Source organism: Labeo rohita, chromosome 8, assembly GCF_022985175.1.
Source record: "Labeo rohita strain BAU-BD-2019 chromosome 8, IGBB_LRoh.1.0, whole genome shotgun sequence".
NCBI lineage: Eukaryota > Metazoa > Chordata > Actinopteri > Cypriniformes > Cyprinidae > Labeo > Labeo rohita.
The window spans coordinates 15,516,081-15,538,254 of record NC_066876.1 but is presented as its reverse complement, the minus strand read 5'-3'; the positions used below and the strand labels follow the sequence as shown (position 1 = coordinate 15,538,254).

The following is a 22,174-nucleotide window of genomic DNA, read 5'->3' as shown; positions in this document are numbered from 1 at the left end:
ACATCCTAGGCTCATTGGAAATATGTGCTTCTACATACATTTCTGCAACACCGTAATTACGTACGTACGTTTTGCGGCAGTTTCAAAGTAAAATGTCCAATATGTGACCATGGCACATTTTTATTACACTGATGTACTGGCGCATTTTTTACGCTGCTTGAGGTACGTATTGCGGCTGTTCAGAATTCAAATATCTTGGGAGTGTCGCTAAAGGTCTTGATGGAAATATCCCCTACACCAAACCCAACCCTAAACCTAAACAATAGTGTTATCAAATGCAAAAGTGATACAAAAACGCATTTGTTGATGCAGCCGTGCTATTTTAACCTGAGCTGTTTTGACAAACCGTAGTTTCATGGGGTTCTCTTCATCACTCAAGTGCAACGCCGTATCACGTGAGCTACAGAGCAAACATACTGAATTAGAAAACTCATGCATATGAATCTGTATGTGATGATAATGGCTGAAAATATCAGTTTTCAAATCGCGCAGGATGTTAAAATGGTTTTGAAGCCATAATACAATATTCTGCAAGTAACTGTGTGAAAATTAGGCTTTATTAATCAAAACTCTGAACCTGTAAATGTGTGAAAACGAATAAATATTTTGCGTGCAATATTGGTATCACTATGGTTATCGGTATTCGACATAACTATAACTAAGAAATTAAGAGTTGTTGGATATTTAATTGTGCATTTAGATTGCATTTGCCATCATCTAATGGTCACTTAAGGATAATCTCTAAAGACGCCAATAATTCTATAACATTGTTAAATCTAATCTTTAGCAAATCTCAAAATTAATATGATTTTTTTATACTCTATTGTAGCAATGCCTAAACTCACTTGTAGCATTTACAATGACTTTAGTTTTTAGTGTTTTATACAGTGTCATTTATACAGATTAAATATAAATAGCACTGAATTTTTATATTAGCCAATTAAGGGATTAGTTTACTCCAGAATTGAAATTTCCTGATAATTTACCCCATGTCATGTCTTCACTGAAAAGAAATTAAGGTTTTTGAGGAAAATATTCTCTAAAAATATATTTTCTAAAAAAAATAAAAACGTATAAACTTTTTAACCACAAATGCTTGTCTTGCACTAGCTCGACTTCAAACGTCCTCTACAAAACAGGTAAAACAACGATGTCGGACGATTTTGAAGTTGGAGGAAAAAATGAGATTTTCACCCTACCCTACCTTTAAGTACATAGACAAAGAATAAACCGCACGTGACCTTTCCAGCGTGATTACGCAATACGTGACAATGTGCATCACAGAGCTAGTGCAAGACGAGCATTTGTAGTTAAAAAGTATATACTTTTTTTTTTTTTTAGAAAATGACCGATCATTTTGCTACATAAGACCCTTATTCCTTGTCTGGGCTCATGTAGAGTGCTTTGAAGTAGGGCTGCAACAAAAAGAGTATTTTGATAACCGACGATTAATCTAATAATTATTAAAACGATTAATCCACTAATCGTCGATTGTTTCACTGATTAATCAGTAGATTTTATTCAGCTTTTGCAATTAGTTAAAATATTAAGTTATGATAATCAAAACAGTCCTGAGCTAGATCAAGCTTTTATCTCTGCAAACCAAACTATCACTTTAATGAAATAAAAAGATTTTATCATTAGCTAGCTCCAACCTGGAGAGCTGCTTTATAACAGAAAATCAAGTTGTAATTCTAACTGAAAGCGACACTGACTCTGGTTTTTAATGTTTAACAGTGTAAAGCTGCTTTATTTAAGGCCATCTAATGCATGAAGTACTATATAAAAATGTGATTGAACTTTACTGGAGTACTGACATCCACAACTGCTGCTTTCAGTTTTTGTTTCGTTTATTTTGTTATTGAGAGCAAAGCACGAAGCATATATTCACATATTCATCCAACATCACTCAGGTTTGGCTGCGTTTGCTCTGAAGCGTTGTGTGTGTCTTCTTATGAATTGCATCTACACTGTAAAAAACAATTTGTTGAGTCAACTTAAAATAGTGTGTAACCTGGCTGCCTTCAAATTTTAAGTTCAGTCAACTCAAAAAAAGTTTATGTTAAATTATACTAAGTGACAACTTAGATATTTGAGTTGAATCAACTAAAAATTTAAAGGCAGCTGGGTTACTTACCCATCTGTTAAGTTTAGCAAACACAAATATGTAAGTTGTTACTTAGTACAGCTTAACATTCCAAGTTGACTAAACTTATTTTAGTTGACTGAACTTAAAATTTTAAGGCAGCAGGGTAGCAAATTATTCTGACTCAACAAATTGTTTTTTTTATTTTTTACAGTGGAGGGCTGAAATACAGTCTTGCACTACAGCGCCACACTGGTCAAACTGCATTATTGCAGGCTCTTACTACTCGACAACAAAAGTATTTGTCGATAATTTTTTATTGTCGACGTTGTTGATAATGTTGACTAATCGATTTAGTCCTACTTTGACGCTGCACTAAAACTACAATTTGGATCTTCAACCATTTGATCCCCATTGAAGTCCACTATATGGAGAAAAATCCTAGAATCTTTTGCTCAAAAACATTTCTTTTCAACTGAAGAAAGACAGATGGGGTCATGGGGGTTAGTAAATTATCAGGAAATTGAAATTCGGCAGTGAACTACTTCTTTAAAAAAAAAAAATTATTATAACATCTCTTAGCTATTTACAGTCATTATTTATAAAAAGTCTCTGCTGCGGCTCTCAAATAAAATCTCAAAATGCATTAAATGTTTTCATAATGTTCCTCTTGTGTACCAGATGTAAAAATGAGAGGCAAATGAAAATGACATAAAGCTGTGTAAAGAATCACTAATAAACACTAAAGCTTTAGTCTGGATCTTCTCAGTGTCTAAAACTCTCACTCTCCCTCTTTCTGACGCCCAAAACTCAGTTATTGAACTCCCTCCCCCACGAAATTCCGGCATGTGCAATAAAAGAGCCAGCTATGGAAGCGATTAGGTCTGAGATGAACAGATGATTTGTGGGCCACTGCGGAAAGGATAGGGACAGAACAGATAGGGACATTATCACCACTAAATTGTTCCTGGTCAATATTTGGTTTGGTGCTGGAAAGGGGGCAAAAAACAGCACAACGGTCTTCCGAGCACACACAATTTGCTCAAAAAACGTTGCAAAAGCAGCTGTAAAAAGGCCAAATTTCAACTTCGGGACCCGTTTCAACTGTGTTAGATGTCAGTTTGGGAAACTTTTTATATCAGATGTGATACAAGTGGAAAAATTACCAATGTGCTTTGGCTACACTTTTGATGAGGTAAACTATAAAGTATAAAACCAGCTGCTCCCATGCAAAAATATTGTTGTTTTCTCTTTTGCTACCAAACAATCTCCCATCATATTCACAATCAGCAGAGAAAGCAAGTTGTTTGTGGGATGTTTCGCCACAATCTCATTTTTGATAATTACACAAGCAGTTTTTGCGCATGATGTTGAACTGAAGTTGAAACTTTGGAGCCAAAGTACTTGCGCAAAAAAGAGTTCATCTATCATTCAGATGTTTGGCAGAGTTGTGGAATACTAATCTGCGTATGTGGTTGTGCAGGCGTGAATATTTTGGACCTGTACTGACCAAACGATTCTACTCAAGAGATGTTACAAATCATTAGTGAAATGCAATATGGATTTTCATACACTTGTTCCAGCATGTAATGCACCAGATAAATCAAATTCGTGTTTTTTTTTTCAGTTTGAACCTTACTGATTTTGCAAGACTTAAATGCTTCATGCGATTCTGTTCGTTCCCCCCCCACTCCATTTCAGGTACTTATGAATAATAAATTAACATGCAGTTGCTTATGCACACACCTCCTGCTTGGAAACTTAAATAAAGCTACAGCTTGTGTGGGTGAAGGTTTCCCGCGAATGAAAAACATGATGTTTACTCAGCTTCCCGCAAAGACAGACCACCGGTAACTAGGATACCAGCCCAGACAGAAAGCCAGGACAAATGTTTTCCACTTCAGCGAGCCGCAAACTTCTAAATAAATAGGCCACATTTCGGCAATTAAACCATCTCGATGGATTGCAATCACTTGAGAAAGCACCTTTATCACTGGCTGCCCAGCCAATGTCTTGATAGGCTCGGGGGTTATGAGCTGCCGAGCAAACGCAGACGCATCTTTTCCAGCTCATTTGCTGCAAAGACGACAGTTTAATAGCAGAATGAGAAGAAAGCGCGTACTTCAGCGAAGCTAAGAGACTGTCAAATAGCATATGTCGGTTACACATTTGTGCTTACGAGAGCACTTACATAAGGTCTTGTGAGCTTCTGTATGTATGCTGTTACAGTTGTGCGTCATTCAGGAACCATGTGAAACTCATTTGACAGTGAACATCACTGTGTCTTACTGACACTGAAGCACTTCAAGTAAAAACTATTCATTTAAATCACCTTGATAGCACATCTTTGCTTCATTTAGTTGTCTCTACATAGAGAAACAGCTAGCCAACAAGCCTTATAAAAACAGTAGTGTGTTTCATTCATGAATTTATAAATAAATCATATCTTACATTAAATACAAACTATTGAAGGTTTTACAATTTGAAGGACGATTTTTATTCACATTTACTCAAGTACTCAAACATGGAACCTTAAACAATTACAACATACCACAAAGATGATAAACCAATCATATATCAAGACATTTTGTATTAATGCATTAAATTTTTTTTTTGAGAAATAACATTTTTATTGAGCAAAGATGCATTAAAATTGATCTAAAGTGATCTAAAGATGGCAACAGTATTACAAAATAGTCAAATAAATTCCACTCTTTTGAACTTCCTATTCATCAAATAATCCTGGAAAAATATTATATTATAGCACAACTGCATATCAGCATATTATAATAATTTCTGATGGATCATCAACACTGAAGACTGGAGTAATGATGCTGATAATTCAGCTTTGTCATCATAGGAATACATAATATTTGAAAAATTATATCTTAAAGCAAATTTGTTTGGTGACACTTTGTTAACATTAGTTAACTACAGTAGTTAACTTGAACTAAGAATGAACAATACTTCAGCATTTATTAATCTTAATGTTAATTTCAGCATTTACTAAATCAATTACATGCATTATTAAAATCAAAAGTTGTGTTTGTTAACATTAGTTAATGCACTATGAACTAACATTAACAAACAATGAATGACTGTGTTTGTATTAACTAACATTAACAAAAATTCATAAATAGTGTAACTGTTCATTGTTCATTCATGTTAGTTAATACATTAACGAATGTTAACACATGAGACCTTATTGTAAAGTGTTACCATTTGTTTTAATTGTAATAATATTTCACAGTATTACTGTTTTTACTATATTATGAATCCACTAAAGGCAGCCTTGGTAAAATATACCATATTTTGACATTTTCATAAAGGTCTAGGATATTTTGATGGACAAATTTAACAAAAGCATACAGCCCACTGATCATACAAATATTTTTCATATTTCATGCAAATATGAAAACATGTAAGGAATATTTCCTATTGACAGGGTGAATGTGCATTGATATATATATCACATGTAACATTATAAAAAAATCATCTGCCAACAGTTTCCTTCAAAAGAGCAAAAAATGCAGTTTGTATTTTTATGTGTTCAGTGCGAAGAGGTCACTTGGACACCTCAAGCTATCTGGAAGCATCACAAAGCGGGGAAATAAAAAAAAATCCTGGGCTTTCTGAGAAAAACAGCACGAGAACATTATGTCCCATTAGCATATGGATGCGTTCATTACCAGACAGGGATTCCAAGCCTTTATTACGGAGAAAGCGAACATTATGATTATCATCCATGTGCTATCCACAGATAGCTAGTTGTTTTTTAATTTATTCAACAGTAATTTGTTCCGGAAACATTTCGACCAATATGCTTTACAATTTATTTATAACTAAATAATAACAAACAGCAATGGCTTAATATAAATCCAGAGCTCATGATTATCTTCATTCATATAGTGAATGCATAAAAGAAGCTCACACATCCCATTTACTGCTTTTTTCACCTTCATTTGCTCTGAAAGCCAAAGTAATGAAAGAACACAGAAAGCTTCTCTTTATTTAAATGAAATGGTTGTGATTGGATAATTCATTACGTCAATGGGTAGTTAATGGCTAAATAGCTACACAGATCGCTCTTTTTATTTGAAGGACTATTATGTTAAAAGCTCAACCTTTTGCTTTTGGTGTTCAATTTAAATTTAAAGAGTGAAGTAAAAACAAGTTTTGCCATCACTGTTGTTGCCAGAAGCACTTACTTTTCTTTTTGGACTCGTTTTTATGACCTAAGCAGCAAGGGGTCAACCTGGTTAATAAACAAGCCAAGTAATGAGCACAACATATGACAGCAGTTATTATCTGATTTCATTCCCTGTCTAAAACTAATTACCAATCACACACACACGTACAAGTATTCAGTCACTAATGAGCACATTTGAAAAACCCTCTGACCCACAGCATAACCGCATCTAAAGTGGTTCAATATTTAGTCCAAAACACAATTAAAATAATCAATTAAATTTCAAAAGAGCCAAAAGGACAGCAGCAAAAAACTGAGTAAATAACCTTTATGCAAATTTGTTCCTTGGCTTTTAAAAAAAAATACACCCTGCATGATGAGCCAGCCAACGTGTAGAAATGATTTAAAAATTGGCTTATGTCTTTCCAAAAGTTAGAGAAAGTCATGATTTGCTTGCGCTGGTAAAATCTCATGGGGCCAGACTTTCCCTCGGAAACCATGCAAAGGAAGTGCTTTTCAAATTATGCCTGATTGAAGTCCCAAGGGAAGAAGGTCTCTAAGAAAGATCCATTCGTGCAGGGTCATTTAGGGTGAATGTTTCAATGCTTTCAATGTTTCTGACTGGTAAATCATAATACACCATAATACATAGCCTGGGCACTTGTGAGACTTAAAAAATACATCCGTCATGCTGATCTGTGTTGACTGCTGAAAAGAAAGAAACTCACCTAATACTATAATTTTCTGCTCTTAAGAGATTTATATACTACAAACACACGAATGTTGCAAATTTGTTTTGCTCTGGAAAATCTCAGGATATTTTTTTAAGAAGAGTCAAGTGTTTTAAAGTGTTTTTTTACAAGATGTATTATTGGTCTTGGATGTCCCCAGAATGTGTCTGGGAAGTTTCAGCTCAAAATACCCCACTGATCATTTATTATACCTTTCAGAATCATTAAAAATGTTATTTTACCAAAATAAGAGGGATCATACAAAATGCATGTTATTGTTTATTTAGTACTGACCTGAATAAGATGCTTCACATAAAAGATGTTTACATATAGTCCACAAGAGAAAATAATAGCTATATTTAGAAAAATGCCCCTGTTCAAGGGTTTATTAATACTGTGTTATTACCTGAATTACCTGAATTAACTTTTTGGTTAGTGATAGTTGCTCATGAGTCCCTTGTTTGTCCTGAACAGTTAAACTGCCCACTGTTCTTCCAAAAATCCTTCAGGTCCCACAAATTCTTTGGTTTTCCAGCATTTTTGTGTATTTGAACCCTTTCCAACAATGACTGTATGATATTGAGATCCATCTTTTCACACTGAGGACAACTGAGGGACTCATATGCAACTGTTACAGAAGGTCGAAACGCTCACTGATGCTTTAGAAGGAAAAACGATGCATTAAGAGCCGGGGGGTGAAAACTTTTGAACAGAATGGAGATGTGTACATTTTTGTTATTTTGCCTAATATCAATTTTTCACATTTAGTACTGCCTTTCGGAGGCTACAGATGATAGTCACAAAAAAAAAAAAAAAAAAAAGTTAATTTTACCCTGATCTTCAAATTCAAAAAGTTTTACACAAAAATGCTGGAAAGGGACCTGTAGGATTTTACTGAAGAACAGCAGGCAGTTTAACTGTTCAGGACAAACAAGGGACTCATGAACAACTATCACCAAAAAAAAAAAAAAAAAAAACACACACACTCACACACAGCTGTGGATCATTCAGATAACAACACAGTGTTAAGAATTAAGGGGATATAAACTTTTGAACCAGTTTTTTTTTTTTTTTTATAAATTCAACTATTATTTTCTCTTGTGGACTATATGTAAATGTCTTTTATGTGAAATATCTTTTATGTGAAACTATTGCAATGCAGGACTATCAGTCAGGAACTGTGGGTGGGGCTTAAACAATGTCACACTGCTTTGAGAATCAAAACCACATGCCTAATGAGACTGGTTTGGTTTAATGGGAATTCAAAAATAAGGAGTGGGTGGATTTTTATCATTGTAGGGTGGTTGTGTTCACACACCGCCAACACATTTATGTCCAAACACGATGTAAAAGTGAATTTTGCATAAAAGGTGCCCTAAGTATTAGTCTACTTAAACACTAATAAAACAATTCTGGCTTTGGCACCCCTCAAATTTCACCTACATACACGAGGAAAACAGCTGAGAGACAGACATTATGAGAACCCTTTAGTGTTTACAAGCCATAAGTGCTGTAGGTGTTTCCAGAACTGTGCTGAGCATAAGAATTTGTGTCAGCGGCTGGGGCAGACCAACATTGCCTTTACAGACCAGCACATAAAAATACTCAGTGACAGTCCAACACGTGCACCACCTGCTCTTCCTTGTCCTTTAAAAAAAACATTATGCTGAAAGGGGGGGCAAAGAGGACAGGCAGTGATTGTGGAGAAGAGTGAGAGAGCACCAGATGGAGGTGCCTTAAAATACTCTAAAAATACTCCTTCATTTTTGGTCACACAGATAAATTTCATACATCTTTAAAATCTGTAAAGACTCTATGTTTTTTTTGTGTGCACTCACAGTAACAACAAAAACACTGTGCTTTTGTAAAATTATTAAAGCAAACAGGATGCGCTTTCTACTGTCTTGGTCTCTATGAACTTAAAGGAACACTCCACTTTTTTTGAAAATAGGCTCATTTTCCAACACCCCTAGAGTTAAACAGTTGAGTTTAACTGTTTTTAAACCCATTCAGCCGATCTCCGTGTCTAGCGGTAGCACTTTTAGCATAACTTAGCATAGATCATTGAATCTGATTAGACTGATAGCATCTCGCTCAAAAATGACCATATATAATGACGATATTTTTCCTATTTAAAACTTGACTGTTCTGTAGTTACATCGTGTACAAAGACGAACGAAAAATGAAAAGTTGTGATTTTCTAGGTTGATGTGGCTAGGAACTATACTCTCATTCTGGCGTAATAATCAAGGAACTTTGCCCCCCGTACCATGATATTACGCAGCCGTCAACTCTGCCGGCTGCAACTCTGCATCTACACAGACTTAGTGCCGGTCATTTCAGGCGCTGTGTAATATCATTAACAACACAATTAATGAACTAAATTTTAATGGATTTTAATAGATACTCATGAACCAATATCGATTCCTAAATCTCAATCAATCTTTTAGTCTCTGCTTTTTTAAGTTGATGAATGAACAGTACACCTTCCTTCCAATAAATAGGAATAGACTAGGCTTTGTGTTACTTTTGATATGAAACAAAGTCTCAGATTTCAAATTCTGTCCACTTCATTAGGAAATTCAAGTAATAAATACAGTTTTGCGCTCTTTAATGTGGCATGATAGATCATTGTAGCTTCTGTGTACTCGCCTGTGCATAATTAAACGCCTAAGAAAACATTTGTGACAGTTTCATTTTTGTTCTGTATCCCATGCTCTGCTGCCAGACTGGAGCGCACTCGTCACCAGCTGGACAGGAGTGGGAATCACAGCTACAATTTACAATAGATCATTCTCAGTGTAATCTGCTCAAGTAATAGACGGCCTTCAGATTTTTCCGTCACTGATAAAAAAAATTCTGTCAATGATGGACCATTTTCAGTTAACGCAAGCTCTGATATATATATATATATATATATGTGACCCTGGACCACAAAACCAGTCTTAAGTCACTGGGGTTAAGTGCCAAATATTCGTCCAAATATTGTCCTATCCTAACAAACCATACATCAATGGAAAGCTTATTCATTCAGTTGTCATATGCTGTATAAATCTCAATTTTGAAAAAATTACCCTTATGACTGGTTTTGTGATCCAGGGTCACATATATACATTTGATTATATGTAAACACATACATACACACACATACACATAAAATATAATCAATAACTTATTTACATCTTGTTGTCGTTATGACTACAATTGTGTGTGTGTGCGCGTATATATATATATATATATATATATACACACATACATACATACATACATCTGATTATATGTAAACACATACATACACATACACATACACTTAAAATATAATCAATAACTTATTTACATCTTGTTGTCGTTATGACTGCAATTGTGTGTGTGTGTGCGTATATATATATATATATATATATATATATATATATATATATATATATATATATACATACATACAAACATACATACATCTGATTATATGTAAACACATACATACACATACACATACACATACACATACACTTAAAATATAATCAATAACTTATTTACATCTTGTTGTCTTTATGACTGCAGTTGTCTGTGGTCACTGCAAAACAGTCTTGAGGATGAACAAAAAGGTCGAAGGCAGCAGACACTTACAGCAGAATGTAAACTGGTGTTAAAAATAACCACAAAGAACCCACACACACACACACACACACAAACACACACATGCAAAGTGTACAGAAAGGCAGATGAGAAACTCAATAGGTTGCAATTGTTCACTTAACACAGACTCCAGTACCCAGATAATGTATAGAGGGAAGTACTTGAAACCACATTATATAGACCATAATGGCAATTTAGAGGATGAAATCCAGGCAGATTCATCAATGTCAGATAACAACAGAAAAGTGCCTATTGCTATTTGCTAACATGCAAATGATTGTTTTTCCAAATGTAATGTCAAGCCAGTGCAAAGAGCCATAAACAAATACTGGCCTCCAACTGCCCCGTGAAAGTCCATCATTAGCGCAACCTCTCTTTGATGTTCAATGAACACAAATCCAGACCCTCAGGCTGAATTACAGCAGATTTACGTCAAGCGAATCTGCGATAATGACCGTAATCCTCTCTAATACCATAATAATGAGGCCACTACTTGAGTTAATCTACTAAATCAATTCTTTATTGGGAATTTTACCACATAAATAAATTACGTCAAAGTATATTATCACATAAATACATAAATATATTATTTCAAAGTACAGCATTACATTAATAAAATATATATAATATTATTATATTATAATATTAAAGCTCGTTAAATTGCTTACTGTTTAACATTTTTCATTACTGCGAACAAAACGTCCCACATTGCTTTCCCTCAAAATGTATCACCCAAACATATTTCTCCAAACCATTATGCTGAATCTGCAGACCACAGAAGGTTTAAATATGTCTGCAGATGAAGAGGAATTGTTTTATGACCACACGTTCCTTGTGGAAAAAGTTTCATGTGAACGGCCCTGTGGTCCTGCTCTCCATTTGGCAAGTGGACTGTGTTTTTCTGAACAAGAAGAGCCAAGTACTACCTTATGTAACGGCAAACTTTGCTGTCCTCTGCTGCTCTACTTTCTGTTCGGGCCCGGCTCTCTCCTTTACTTTAACCCTGCTCTCTAGCGTAAATAAACTACAGCCTGAAAGGGGCTCCGCCTGTGTCTGAAACACCCTGAGTCACAGCAGCAGACTCTTATGCTGCTGAGCGCTCACAGCGGCCCCTGTGTCGTGTGCGGGTTATGGCAGACAGAACGGCGCAGGGAGAATTAAGGAATCAACACGGCAACATAATCACTGGGCTCTTAAACGCAAAACAGCATGTTCTGCAGAAAACATGGCTTCGGCGGTACGGTGGCTTGCTCCTCAGTGAACATATTGTTAGTGGAGAAAAAATAGACCGACTTCCAAGAATCTAGTCGTGCTTCCGACTGTTTCCTGTGTATGCACAGATTGCTCTGAAGTCTTCAGCACTTCTGTTTGCATATTTATTTATTTATTTAGAGGGCAATCCCCTTGAAACAACCTGGCCTTGGTCATTGTAATACACCGGGATTGTGTTAAGGCCCAAGCTTCTTGGAACTGCAGCAGAAAGCTTCATCATCATGCTTATATTGTGATTATTGTAATCTGAAGGCCTCACTGATTTTTCTATGTTAGGTCTACCGATAAATAGCGCCTATTAGCGCCTATAAAGTCACCTATTATTGTGTTGTGTTACCTAAAAATTACCTAAAATGAGTAGCAACCATTCATACTCACGTGAGAAGTACATAATGCTTTAAATAAAATGAAGACAAAAACAAAATTGCAACAATTTTGATCTCTAGAGTTAGCATTAATATAATAGTATATGCAACCATTCTGATCTTCTTATTCATATTAATAGTAGCAGTAATGTTAATATATTCATAATGTATTTTGTTTTAATTATCTAATGATTTTTATTGTCAAAATGCAGAAATAATAATAATAATAATTCTTATTGTTATATTCTTTAAGAATTGTTATTATAATAATAATTGCCATTTAATTTATTTACTATTAATAATAATATTTTTATCACCATCTTCATTGTCATGCATTTTATTGACTATTATAATTAGTATTTTACTAATTAATTTACACGTATTACTGTAATTACTATAAATAATAACACACATATCATATTGTCATTATTATTATTACTTATACTAAATTTCATTATTATTATTAATTTATAAGTTATAATTAATATCAACAACAATTATTATTAGTTATTATGACATTTGTATCATTTAGAATTACTATTATGTAGCGCATATCAAATTACCAATATTGTGAATTATAATAAATGTAATTATTATTATTAATTTGATCATCCATTTTATTGACTTTATTACAATTTATATTTTACAAATTATTTAACATTTCTTAATATAATTACTATATATAATAATAATTATTAATAATAATAATATTACTACTAAGTAGTGCTACACAAGTACATGGTAATATTTTTGAATATTCTGAATAAAACTGAATAATAGAAAATATTTTTGAATAAAATATGTAACCGTTATAATCTTTTCTTATTATTTTTCATATTAATAGTGTCTGTAATTTAAATATATTCATAATCTATTTGTTTGAATTATTTAATGATTACTTTTATTGTGTAAAAACACAGAAATAATAATAATGAAAATAATAATAATAACGCATAACTCCTAAACCTATTTACTATTAATAATAATGTTATTATTATTATTATCATCATCATCATCCATTTTATTTAATTCATTTAATTATATACAATATATACATATATTTTATATATGTATATATTTGTAATATATACATTTCTTAATTGTATTATTATGAATAATAACACATATATAACATTATTTTCATTATTATTACTTATAATAAATTACATTATTATTAATTTATCATCAGCAACAATTATTATTAGGTATTATGTTAAGTAATTATAATTCATATTTATCATATGCATATATATAATTATGAATTATAATAATATATATATATATATATATACACACTTAGCAAACTCTTTACAGTGCTGACAAAATGTTAGGCCTTTTAAAAAATCCACAGCTCTGGAAGATCTCTTAAGAATTACATAGATAATAAAAAGCAAATAAACTCAAAAACACCCTGCGTCCTCAGAGTCATCTAATCCAAGAATTTAGCACATCTTAATATTGTGATCACATGACAATCTGATATCAAATCTATCAACAGTCATCTGTAATTTTTCAAGCGCAACAAATCTGCATGTTGATAATAGTTGAAATTGGCAGCCTTATCTCATTACGCTTCTATCACGAACACCCATATGCCTGGCGCAGAGTAAGTTGAGCGAGTTGATCCATGCACATCTGATTTATTAGAGACACATTAGCATTCACACATGACTTTGACAGTGCAGGCCCGCAGCGTTGCCAGTTCACTCTCTCCTCCATAAGACATCATCATGTCTTTGAAATTCCAGCCAAAACTATAAAGTCATGCTTGCCAGACCTCCCTCACAAAAAAATCCACAAATATGGCCCCTGTCCGAAGCCATAACTCAAGACGATTACTTCTGTTCTCAATCAAACCGCAGCCTGTCCTCAGAACACCTCTGAAAAGTCCTGAGTCAGGGCAGACACATGAAAAAGGACAGACGGACAGTCCGTTTAATAGGGTTTCTAGATTTCAGTCTAAAGGGTTTGTTTTTGTGCAAAGACATATTTTAAACTCTGCGTCATTTGAACAATCAACACCCAGATACACAACAGCACCACCCATCAAACACTCAATTGTGGAAAATGCCCTAGGCCAAAGATCTGTTTTATGAAGCATATAGAACTTTTTCCTTAAAGGCAGCTTTTTGCCATAGCAAAAGTTTGAGCATGCTAACTGTTCTGTCAGTGGCTGCACAGATGAGCACAGAACACTATTTAGAGTCCCAGCCTCAGAGGAGACAAGAGAGCGGAGGATTTATTGATTTATTTACTGTATATTACGTGGATGCCACACAGATCTAATATAAACATGCGATTTCTTTCCCAGCTGTTTACCTTTACAGACATAACCGACTGTTTTTGTTACTCATGTGTTTTTAGCATAAACTTGTGTATATTTGACAGTTTTAGCGCAATAAGACATGAAAGAGAACTTAGTTTAGTACTCACATGCCGTGTGACAGCCGCTTTCTGCGTGCATGTTTTTGGATGTGTGTGCTCAGAAAACCATATACAGGGTTGCCAGGTTTTCACAACAAAATCCTCCCAATTGCTACTCAAAACTAGCCCAAAACTAGCCTAATCGCGTTTTGAGGGAGGTTGCCCCAATAAAAATCGCATTCCGTGGGGTAAAATACACATTTTTTGGCAGGGTTGCCTCAGAAAAATGTGCATTTCAGGGGCTAAATATCACGTGATTGGGGTCGCTTCAACTCGCGGCAACAGTTTTAGGGTGCATTCACACCAGGAAAGTCTGTTAGTTCACTTGCTTTGGTCTGGACCCAATACAGTGTTGATTTATTTTTTTGTTTGGTGCAGTTTGCTTTTACACTGCCCTTTTTGCAAGTGAACCAGAAACTGTAAACAAAACCACACATGTGCTTAAGGTCATCCATTCATTGGTTCATCCATTCAACCACACCAGAGTTCGTTTGGACCCGGACTGAGACCACCTCTTCAGCTGGGTCTCAGTACGGTTGTTTCCCCCCGTACCCGAGCACGACTGCTATATTTACACCTGCCCAAAAGATCTGCACCAAGGGGGGACATTAACTTGAGTTCGATTCAATCAAACCAAACAAGACAGGTGTGAATTATCCAATGGAAATCCACAGACTTGGCAACGTTGACCATATATCAGAAGTTTAAACTAAAAAGGCTTTAAAACACATTTTTTCAGGATGACAAACATGATAATCAAAACCAAACCGATGTTTTTTGGCAGAGTATCTGAGCTACAAGCTGTAAAGGCATAGCTCTATTCTGGAAAAGGGGGGCATTTAAAGAGCCATGCACGAAAACAGTGCGTTTCTGCTTTTACTCAAAATTTTTAAATAATATAATAAATGATTTGTGGGGTGTTTTGAGCTGAAACTTCACAGACACATTCTGGGGACCCCTGAGACTTATATTACATCTTGTAAAAAGGGTCATAAAAGGTCTCCTTTAACATACAATGCCTTAGGGTGTATTCACACCTGTCTTGTTTGATTCAGTCGAGCTCAAGTTTGTTTCCCCCTTTGGTGCGGATCTTTTGGGCAGGTGTGAATATAGCAATTGCACACGGGTGCAGAACAAACAACTGTACCAAGACCCAACTGAAGAGGTGGTCTCGGTCTGGTTTCAAACAAACTCTGTTGTGGTTCAATGGATGAACCAATGAATGGATGACCTTAAGCACACATGTGGTTTTGTTTAGTTTCTGGTTCACTTGCAAAAAGGGCAGTGTGAAAGCGAACCGCACCAAACAACAACAACAACAGCAAAAATCAACATTGTATTTGGTCCAGAACCAAAGCAAGTGAACTAGCGGACTAGTCTCATGGCAATTTGTAATCTTGCTCGTAATTCAAATCTTGCTTAGTTTATCTTTTCTAAAAATCACACAAATTCATACAAATTTGCCAAAACATAAATTAGTTGCATCTTCTCATGAGACTGGGTTGGCTTGGACAGGACAAATTTCACAAGGCAACATGTTGGAATAATTAAAAAAAACAAAGATTTTTTGCACATAGTCTGATGAAACTGTCATAATGTCATAATCAGTTCTTTGTTGGAACATCTTTGTTGGAACATTTCAGCATTTAAACTCAGAATGACGTTAACTGCTAATGAATTAATAGCCCTTTCGTTAATTTTAAATATTATAAAAATGAAACATGATATAATGGAATCCATGCACTCCAAAGGTGATAAGGCAATAATTTCATCCGTAGTAGTTAAATACTATTAAAAGAGAATAAAACTTCAATATGACATGGCATTTGTAAATGAAAAAGCCTTTATTATCAGATGGCTACAAGAAATCTAAAAACTCTTAGATTTTTAAAGTTTTCAGATTTCTTGCATGTAGCCATCTGATAATAAAGGCTTTTTAATTTACAAGAGTGCCATGGTCATATTAAAGTTTTCTTGGACTGTGATAAACCCTAGACTATAGAGCACCTTGACCTTACAGCACCTGGACCCAGAGACGCACTCTCTACAAACTGACTTTATTAAAAGAGAATACATTGAAACACAAAACCAAAATACTGAACTTTAATCGAAGTGCTAAAGTCTGTGCTCCAACTTGTGTGCAGCTACTGGGTCATTAACCCAAGTCATTCACTGCATCTGTGAAAGCCTATTACACAAATGTTATTCACCATAACATATCGCTGTCTCTGTCTCAATGATAAGCTACGTGCAGTGATGACATCCCATTTAGTTCATCATCCCATAAGCGCCACTGTATCCTGTCCCTGGACTTTGGATGACCACAGTCAATGTGTTTACTTTCAAACAAAACCTATTTATTGAAGGATTGTTTGACTAGACCGAAGTAAAATGTTCTGTGTGCTCAAAGGTGAATAATCTTGACACAGGCCCAATGATTTTCCAATAATGACCTGGCACTGACATCTACAGTTTAATTCTGTGATTGATAAAAGCGCTTTGTAAATTTATTCGTATTACAACTGTCATTTTAACATCGGACATGTACATTTGCTACAATTACTTATAAATAAATAAATATTAATGTAATAAATATAAGAGTATTTAGAAATGTATTTGTATTAAATCTTATAAAACAATAAATAAATATACTGATTAACTGATATAGTATCATAATAATTAATTGCTAGATTTTTAAAAATTATACTATTAATTATATTATTAATATTTGTTAATTTTATTATTTAATCATTTCTTAAATCGTTAATTTACAACAAAATAAAAGAAAAATCGCACTAATTTACAATCCATCTGTAATTTCCGTAGGAAGAAATTTTTCTGTTGTCGGAGCAAGTATCATCTAAATGCAAAGTACATTTTTGCTGCAGCTGACAAGGCAGCCGAAGACACGCATAAGATGTACAGTGTATTAAAATAAGCAAACAATTAAAAAATAGAGCAGACTAAATTCATAAACCACCTCATTCTACAATGGTTAGACTGTTGGGGCTTACTGAGACTGTCAAATCACACAGGCTGCGATTTAATTAAATAAATCTATGCTTCACCATTTCAAGCGTGGCATTTACACACGTGTGGCTCATGATATAGTGTTTCAGCATCTGAGAACGGCTTGGTTCATTTACTCTGAATCGAGCCATACTGAGAGAGTTTTTTTTGTTACTTTTGTTTTTTATTTTACAGGATTATTCCAATATAAATACTATTATTACAATATCATCATCACTTATTATTTCAGATCAATTATTATTTAAAGGGGTCCTATTATGCTCTTTTGAAAAGTCTTTGTTTTGGGGGTGTACTAGAACATGCTCTCATGCTCTCAAAAATGCATTATTTTTCACATAATTTACATTATTACAATATATTTCTCCCCAGCCTGGCACAAATGGCTCGATTAGTTCCGGGTTTGATGAAGGCCCGCCTTCTGAAAAACTAAATGTGTTGTGATTGGTTAGCTGTCCAGGTGCGTTGTGATTGGCGAACAGCTTAGACGGTGTTTCAGTACTGCCACGCCCCTTTCCAAAACAGCAAGTTCCGTCTGCTCCATTATAGTTAAGGATATATTAAGGTATAGTTGACACTACAGTAGTGTTGGATCCTATCGTCACCCTGCGAGATCGCCCATACATGATATTATCGTGCTTATTTATTTATTTATTTACAAACTTAGTTTCATTGCCTAAAACCAGCTCCAGCATAAGGCTAAAAGCAGCCTAATGTTTTTAATATGACTTAATTTGTATTTAACATGACAAAAATGGAATAAAAACATTGTAAGTTACTAATTATAATGCTTACATTTCCTTAGTTATTTAAAAAGCAGCTACAGAAAACGAGCAAAGAACATTAACATTATCAAAGAACATAATCAATGATTAGCCTAGTCCAGTGCAAGTTTATGCATTTAAAACTGTATGATAAATCTCTTACCACGCATTATGTCTCCGACATGGCCACCGGAGCTGATCGTGGCCACTCTAGTCAATGTTTGCGTTTATACCCACCGCGCTGCGACTTATTGAAGCGTCCCAGAAGTGGCTCTCCATGCTACATCGCTTAGTTAAGCTAATCCTCAACCTCGTCCCTACCCAAAAATTAAAAATTCTGTCATTAATTTCTAACCATCATGTTGTTCCAAACACATACAAGAGCTTGACTCAGCAACGAAGATGAATGAGTCTTGTGGGTTTGGAATGACATGAGGGTTAGTAATCAACGATAGAATTGTTATTTTTGGGTGAACTATCCCTTTAATAATAGAAATGTGGCGTATTAAAGCTCAAGTGGAAAGCATTTTTTTAAACTCTGAAATGCTTACTGAAAGAGACTTGAGGTGGTGGAAAACACCATTTTTACATTTTTTCCCATATCTTTCTGATTCATTAATTCTAAATACAGCTACTTAAATCATATGGTGTAAATTCCTATATGTATTCATATGAAAATATATAAAGAGCAAAAAACCTAAATATCACAATGTCAGCTTTCGTGCAATTTCGTGCAACCCTAATAGATCGACCGACAAATCAGACTGCTGTGTGCATGTGAAATAGCAAATTTTTCTGACATGGTTGTGAGTGCAGTACCTGGAGTAAACAGCTCGGATCCTCTTGCAGACACCAGTCCGTTTCCACACAGCAAGCCCAAGTAGAGCAGACTGAGCGAGAGAGAGTAAGCCATAGCTTCTGCCATCTCCCTGAGCGGAGGAAAAAGAAAAATCATTATCAGTGGTGCTCCCGGATGACACCCCTCTGACAAATACTGAGCTGAACCCCCCTGAGAGCCCCAGGGCCATTGCCATCTACACAGCTTCTCCAATTCATTTCCTCACTCCTTCACACCAAAGGGCGTTGGCTGTTATCGCCAATAATTCTTAGCTGGTCTGTGTGAAACCCTATACGAGGACACCAGACAATTAACAACCAGACACTGCCTCTGCACCGCTCAGCACTTACGTGGGTTTGTCATTATCTGTAGGTGACCAGGGGTCTTATATGCATGCAGGCAGTGCGGAGGATGTTTTCACAAGCTAATACTCTGCATTTACTGTGTTAACCTAGAGTTTCCATTATAAATTTATGCTAGGCCAAGGAAAAACCTTTTTAAAATGTCAAACGTTCATGCTATCTCGGCTAAAGGTCTTGGAGGAACATCATCTTACATGGAATGAAGGATAAAAAATTGAAACCAGCTTTGACTTATATTAGTGCTAGATGTGTGACAGAAATACCGTTGACATGTTGCCATCGTTCATTCTGTGATTTATGTATGTGGGAGCGCTTTGTAATTTACACTTTGTGCTTCGTTGAGTCTGTCGATGACCCTTGACTCTATTCCCTCGCCGCTTTTTGGTCTTATCACAATAATATGTCATAAAAGAGATAATCATTTGTCTGAAATGGCGATGACATTGTGACATAGTGAGAAATTTCTGTCACAAGCATATAGTCTGAACAGGTTGTATCCAGCTAGCCGAAGAGTTGGGCTAAAAATAAGTGCACTATATTTGTTTGGTCACCAGCACAAATCATAGAGAGGTCAGTGGCGCTTTGGGACTGGTGAGTATGATCTTAACTAAGCCTGTAGATTTATATAGACATCCTGATAGAAAAAAAAAGCCACTGTTGATTAGGGCTGGGTTTTGACACAAGTACAATATTGATTCAATATCAATTATTTTGGATATATATCAGGTACAATAAAAGTCAGAGTCAAGTCAAGAGTCAATTGGTACTACATTACTACATTATTGAAGGTTAAAATAAACTGATTTGTATACAAATGTTTAAATTAAGTTTTTATAATAACAAAGTTACAATTTTTATGATTATATTTTTACTTCAGTTCATTTTTTGAAATGTAAACATTTACGTCATAAAAACTTGACAGATTTACACAAACATGAATTAAACATTGAAAAACAGTAAAAATGATAATGAACATGTTACATGGTGTATATATTTAGCAAAATGCTCCTCACAGAGTTCATGTTTCTAGCTGACTTACGTGTTTATGGTCACCGAATGTGTTTGTTCTGAGGTAAATGTGACATTTCATGACATACTGTTTACAAGCTGTTACAGTGACGTCTTTGCACGGTTGAAACACTGAATACAGATTTTGGTAAGTTGAACTCTTTCTTTTAACATACCTTTGGATGTGTATTCATGTTTATTTCGTGCTGAAACTGATATTAAAGCAGAGGAGACTATCAGTTCACATGCGCCTCGCACTGCTGCTTCTCTTGAATTGAGGCACTACAGCGATCTGTCACTCCACATTAAACAGCACCACATCGGCATTTATTGTTTGAATAAAACGGACAGAATTTGAAATCTGAGATTTTGTTTCATATTAAAAGTATCAAAGCATAAAGCTTATTACGATTTATTGGGTGGGAAACATGCTACAATGTTAACTAAAATCATGCTAGACTAATCAATTCTTGGGATTTAAGATTCAATATTGTTTCATAAAAACAAGAATTGATTAAAATCAAGAAATCAGTCTTTTTTTCCACCTAGCCCTATTACTGATATGATGTAGATGTCTGTCAAATAAATAACATCAAATATTAATCAATAATCTTAAGTGGACAACTAATAAATACAATTGACCAATAAACGTTGTTTAGACTGGTCTTGTCCTGATGCGTTTCTGAATCTGGTTCGATTAATGAGGAGTTCTGGCCTAAAACTTGGCTTCAGAGCTATTTTTCTTCTGCACTTGGCAGTGGATTGTTGAAAACAGCACCAGGCTATAATTTCCAAATGTGGGAAAATACGCAGTCAGCAAATAACTGGCTTTGTTGCATCTGACCTGTAGCTTCACCCCAACTGAACATCTAACAATATTAGAATAACAACATGCAGGTTTCATTTCCCTGTCTTTTTGCAAGACAGGGCCAATGCTTATTTGCAGGTCTATGAAACTGTATTGCATTAGTAAATTATTCTTGTAGCATCATAAAATTAGCGTTGAAGCACTGATGTCACGTGGACTATTTTAACAATCTCCTTACTACCTTTCTGGGCCTTGAATGTGGTAGTTGTGTTGCTGTCTATGCAGGGTCAGAAAGCTCTCGGATTTCATCAAAAATATCTTAATTTGTGTCCTGAAGCTGAATGAAGGTTTGGAACGACATGAAGGTGAGTAATTAGTAACGGATTTTTCATTCTTTAATATCTTAACTAACATCAGATTTAAACACTGAATTGGGATGATTTAATGAGCACTAGTGTAAATGTTTAATTTCTAACCCTTTATATACTATTATTGATAGGATAAAATAGTAAATCAGTGCTATTTTAGTCTAGAAGGATGAGGACTGTTTGGAAATGTTTGAAAGGTTGCATTTATGTGATTAAAAAACAATAAATAGAGTAATTCATCCATGTAATGGCAATTTTCAGCAGTCATTAGTCCAGTTTTCAGTGTCAGATGATCCTTC

At 34.8% G+C, this 22,174-nt stretch overlaps 1 protein-coding gene across 2 annotated transcripts in view; it reads right to left on the bottom strand.

Annotated features, from left to right (window-relative positions):
* Positions 1-22,174, bottom strand: part of ghra (growth hormone receptor a) — a 42,555-nt gene that overhangs the window by 10,960 nt on the left and 9,421 nt on the right. For both annotated transcript variants that reach the window (XM_051117160.1, XM_051117161.1), the window contains exon 2: positions 19,311-19,420. In XM_051117160.1, the coding sequence (XP_050973117.1) occupies positions 19,311-19,416 (106 nt within the window). In that variant the 5' untranslated portion in view covers positions 19,417-19,420. The remainder of the gene's footprint in view (positions 1-19,310; positions 19,421-22,174) is intronic.